The 5,006-nt window shown below is 48.4% G+C and overlaps 1 protein-coding gene across 3 annotated transcripts in view; it reads left to right on the top strand.

Annotated features, from left to right (window-relative positions):
- nprl3 (NPR3-like, GATOR1 complex subunit) overlaps positions 1 to 5,006 on the top strand; it is a 22,723-nt gene that overhangs the window by 8,850 nt on the left and 8,867 nt on the right. For all 3 annotated transcript variants that reach the window (XM_043680075.1, XM_043680076.1, XM_043680074.1), the window contains 4 exons: positions 252 to 408; positions 2,090 to 2,196; positions 2,917 to 3,046; positions 3,208 to 3,397. In XM_043680075.1, coding sequence (XP_043536010.1) covers positions 252 to 408; positions 2,090 to 2,196; positions 2,917 to 3,046; positions 3,208 to 3,397 — 584 coding nt within the window. The remainder of the gene's footprint in view (positions 1 to 251; positions 409 to 2,089; positions 2,197 to 2,916; positions 3,047 to 3,207; positions 3,398 to 5,006) is intronic.

Genomic DNA, 5,006 nt, shown 5'->3' with positions numbered 1-5,006 from the left:
CATTTCCTCCTCCTTACCCTCCCCCTGCCTATGCGCCCTCTCTCCCTGCCCTCACGTGCTCTATCTCCACCCTTACATACATTATCTCACTTTCTTTTTCTCCACCCTTGCGTGCTCCTTCTCCTCAACTCCCTCTTGCTCTCAATTTCTCCCCTCCATCTCCTTCACATTCTCTCTTCCCGTGTTTCCCATGCTCACTTTCTTCCTCTTCCCCCTTTTCTCCCCGCCTCTCTCGCTATCTCTGCTTGAAGGCCATATCATGCCCTGCTGCTGTTGGATGATGAGAAGTCGCTGCTCAGCCAGTTGCCGGTCGACTGTTCCCCAGCATTGGTGAGGGTCATCAAGACTACATCTGCTATGAAGAACCTGCAGCAGCTCGCGCAGGATGCTGACCTGGCTCTACTGCAGGTAAAACCAGACACACTATCTCTCCCCATCCCCTCCTCCATGTGGGGAGGTAAACACTATTGATGCTGCCCCCTAGTGCTGGTTTACCCCTTACTTTAGTATTCTTGTCCTGATGAGTGCAAGCTTTGACAAAATGCGCCTTTTGCCAGCTATTATTTCCATAAATGCATGTAAATTCAGATGGGGAAGGACTGGTGAAATATTTTGTGGCCTCCCTAAGCGTGTATGCTTTCTAGCTGGCAGGACTCCCGCTCAAGTGATGCACCCTCAAGGATGCTTACTGCCCTCTGGGTTAGACTGCTGTTATTCCAATTATCCACACTAGGCAGTGCTGTTTGCAGAATGAACTTGAATCTTGTTGGGGATCCTGGAAGCGAAGTTCTCCCTGTGGTCTGGTCCCAAGCGGAGCACAGAACAGATCCCAGAAGCTGAAAATACCTTTTGGCCGTGGTGCCACACTGGGTGAGAGCAAAAGTTGACAGGAGCATGCAAGGGGACTTCAAGAGGGCCTGGAGAGCCTGTGTGAGTGGGGCTAGGGCAAGGCAGATGGAACATAATGTCAGTGAGTGGGAAGTTGGATAGAAAACATTCAGGCTGGATATTTCTCAGATGGTGAGATGTTGGGAAGTAATACAAGGGACTTGGGTGTCCTTGTCTGTGCATCACAAGAAAACAGCATTAGAAAGGCAAACAGGATGTTATTGGTATTCATGTCAAGAGGATTTGAGTGCAGGGGTAAAGCTGTCTCTCTGCAGTTGTATTGAGATTTGGTGAAACCCCAACTGGAATATCACGGCACAGTGGTTAGCACTGTTGCCTCTCAGCGCCAGAGACCCGGGTTCAATTCCTGCCTCAGGCGACTGTCTGTGTGGAGTTTGCACATTCTCCCCGTGTCTGCGTGGGTTTCCTCCGGGTGCTCCGGTTTCCTCCCACAGTCCAAAGATGTGCAGGTTAGGTGAATTGGTCATGCTAGATTGCCCACAGTGTTAGGTGAAGGGGTGGAATGTAAGGGAATGGGTCTGGGTTGGTTGCGCTTCAGCAGGTCAGTGTGGACTTGTTGGGCCAAAGGGTCTGTTTCCACACTGTAAGTAATCTAATCTAATCTAATCACGGACAGTTTTGGCCCCCTTCTGTGAGGGAGGAGATATTTACCACAGAGGGGCTTCAGTGGATTAACCCCTGGGACGACAGGATTGTCTGTTAAGGAGAGATTGGAGAAACTGGCTCTGTGTATCTAGAGTTTTGGAGAATGAGAGGTGATTGCACTGGAACTTGACGCATGGTGTGACAGTGGATGTAGATGGGGCTTTATCTCTGACCAGGAACCATAACCCTCAGGGAAAGCATAGGGGCTAGGCCATTTAGCACTGATTTGAGGAGCAGTTCCTTCACTCAGAGAATGCTGAATCTTTGGAATTCTCTGTTCAAGACGGCAGGTTCGAGACAAAAATTGATAGAAAGCTGGAAACTAATGCCATCAAGGGACATCATTGAAGTCACTGATCAGCCATGGTCTAAGTGAATGCTAGGACAGGTTTGATGGGCTGAATGGCCTACTGCTATGTTGATTTTCGGGGTGACCATATGCAGCCCATCACCACCTGAATGCCCAGGGAGGAGATATTGTCTGAGCCCTAGCTGATCCTGTTATCTCTTTCACCCCCTGTTTCCTGATCTGCAGGTTTTCCAGTTGGCTGCTCACTTGGTGTACTGGGGCAAAGCAATAATTATCTACCCACTGTGTGAGAACAACTTCTACATGCTGTCCCCCGATGCTAATATCTGCATGTGAGTATGTGGCCACGTTCCCAGCAAGCAGAGGGAGAAGGGTACAGAAAGCTGGAGATTCTTTGAGGGCAGAAGTGGTCAAGATAGACCAGGTCTAGGTGAAACTACTGGGCATGAACCAGACTCCAGAGGCTGAAGGATCCGTGTGGTACAGCTGGCTCGACTAGTGTTTATCACCTAACCGTACTCTCGATTCCATTGGAGCTCTGTCTGACGTCAAGCTGTCTTTAAATCTGTTTCAAAATTGTTAATTTTACTGAAGAGCAGAGCGAGAGGGACCCATCATCATGATTGGGAACGAAAATGCAGAGACGTGCAAATGTGTGTGTTTGTGGGTCACGGTGCAGAGGAAGCTTTACTTTGTATCTTATCCACTGCTCTCCCTATGCTTGGGAGTGTTTAATGGGGGGACAGTGCGGAGGAATCTTTACTTTGTATCTAACCCAGTTTGCAGTCCCTAACCTGGGAGTGTTTGGTGGGGGTCAGTGTAGAAAGCGCTTTATTCTGTATCTAACCCCGTGCTGTTCCTGACCTGGGAGTGTTTGGTGGAGGACAGTGTAGCAGGTGCTTTACTCTGTACCTAACGCTGTGCTGTCCCTGTCCTGGGGTCCATGTTTGAAGGGACAAGTATGTAGAGGTAGCTTTTCGGTGGGAATTTGGTTTAAAGTGTTTTGCAGGCCGCCATCACCAGCTCCACCTCACTCGGTATGTTTATTGCAGATACTCTCCGCTGGTTGAACAGTTTACTCAGCAGTTCCCTGGGAACGATCTGCTCAATGTCCTCTCCAAGTTCTCTCTGCCGACCTCTCTCTCGCAGTTCAAGAACCCACTGGCCCCACCCATGCAGGAGGTAGGAGCACGATGGAAGTCCCGGTTTGGCCCCTTGAGCATGTTGCGTGGTCTCCAGGCAGGATTGATGGGTGGGTGGGGTGCTCTGTCACGGAATAGTGACATTGACATGGGAGACCTCTATTCCTGCAACCCCGTTGATCTTCCTTGGCTTTTTCCCAGGCGCAGCTGGTTCAGATGGTGATCTGGATGTTACAGCATCGGCTCCTGATTCAGCTGCACACCTATGTCTGCCTGATGGTGCCGCCCAGTGAGGTGGATGTCGAGGTCCATGAGGAAGATAAGCTGCTGCCCTCTCGCGTCAGTGGGCGAAGCCTCAGTGCCCCCAATGCTCTCAGTTTTGGCTCACCAAGTAAGTGATTTCTTGTCCTGCCTGGGGAACGCTAATGAAATGTCACCGAACTCAAAACGTTAACTCCACTTTCTGCCTTAGGATGAGGAGATAGAGCATGAGCTAAAGTGAATCAAAGTAAATAAATGGTGAGAATTTCTGTACACTTTTACGTAGGAAATGGGGAAAAGCTAGCACTGGTCGGTGTTATTTTCTGGGTCTGTCGATTGTGAAGGAGCAAAAATGGCCTTTGCAGTGATATGTACTTCTTGTCAGATGTGGGAGTTTAAAGAGAGTTTAAGGGTTACTGCGGATTATATCTGCCATAAATGCTGTTGGATGCAAATCTTATCAGATCGAGTGAATTGGTTGGAGAGACAGATAGAAGCGATGAGGAATTTGCAACAGCAACAGTATGTGATGGATGGCAGTTATAGGAAGGGGGGAAAGTCTCAGATACAGTCTCACAGATGGGTTAACTCCAGGAAGGGTAAGAGAGATAGGCACCTAGGGCAGGAGTCTTTTGTGGATATACCCATTTCAAACAGGTATGCTGTTTTGGAAAATGTAGGGGGTGATGGATTCTCAGGTGAACATAGCACGAACATCCAAGTTTCTGGTATTGAAACTGGCTCTAATGTAACGTGGGATACGTCGGCTTCCAAGAGATCAATTGTGGTAGGGGTTTCTCTAGTCCGAGGTACAGACAGATGTTTCTGTGGCCAGCAGAGAAAAAGCGGAATGGTGTGTTGTTTCCCTGGTGCCAGGATCAAGGATGTCTCAGAGAGGGTGCAGAATGTTCTCACTGGGGAGAGGGGCCAGCAAGAGGTCATTGTCCACATTGGAACCAACGATGTAGGAAGGGAAAAGGATGAGATTCTGAAGGGAGATTACAGAGAGTTAGGCAGAAATTTAAAAAGGAGGTCCTCAAGGGTAGTAATATCTGGATTACTCCCAGTGCTACGAGCTAGTGAGGGCAGAAATAGGAGGATAGAGCAGATGATTGCATGGTTGAGGAACTGGTGTATGGGCGAAGGATTCACATTTTTGGATCATTGGAATCTCTTTTGGGGTAAAAGTGACCTGTACAAGAAGGATGGATTGCACCTAAATTGGAAGGGGACTTGGAGATAGTGAGGAAAGAGATCAATCTGAGACTGGTGTAGCTGAGAACAGAAGTGAGTCAAAACAGTCAGGGCAGGCAGGTACAAGGTAGGACTAATAAATTAAACTGCATTTATTTCAATGCAAGGGGCCTAACAGGGAAGGCAGATGAACTCAGGGCGTGGTTAGGAACATGGGACTGGGGTATCATCGCATTTACAGAAACATGGCTCAGGGATGGGCAGGACTGGCAGCTTAATGTTCCAGGATACAAATGCTACAGGAAGGATAGAAAGGGAGGCAAGAGAGGAGGGGGAGTGACATTTTTGATAAGGGATAGCATTATAGCTGTGCTGAGGGAGGATATTCCAGGAAATACATCCAGGGAAGTTATTTAGTTGGAACTGAGAAATAAGAAAGGGATGATCACCTTATTGGGATTGTATTATAGACCCCCTAATAGTCAGAGGGAAATTGAGAAACAAACTTGTAAGGAGACCTCCGCTATCTGTAAGAATAATAGGGT

The sequence above is a fragment of the Chiloscyllium plagiosum genome, chromosome 39 (assembly GCF_004010195.1).
Source record: "Chiloscyllium plagiosum isolate BGI_BamShark_2017 chromosome 39, ASM401019v2, whole genome shotgun sequence".
NCBI classification, from domain to species: Eukaryota; Metazoa; Chordata; class Chondrichthyes; order Orectolobiformes; family Hemiscylliidae; genus Chiloscyllium; species Chiloscyllium plagiosum.
The sequence above is the reverse complement of the archived record's forward strand: the minus strand, read 5'-3'. Positions and strand labels throughout refer to the sequence as shown.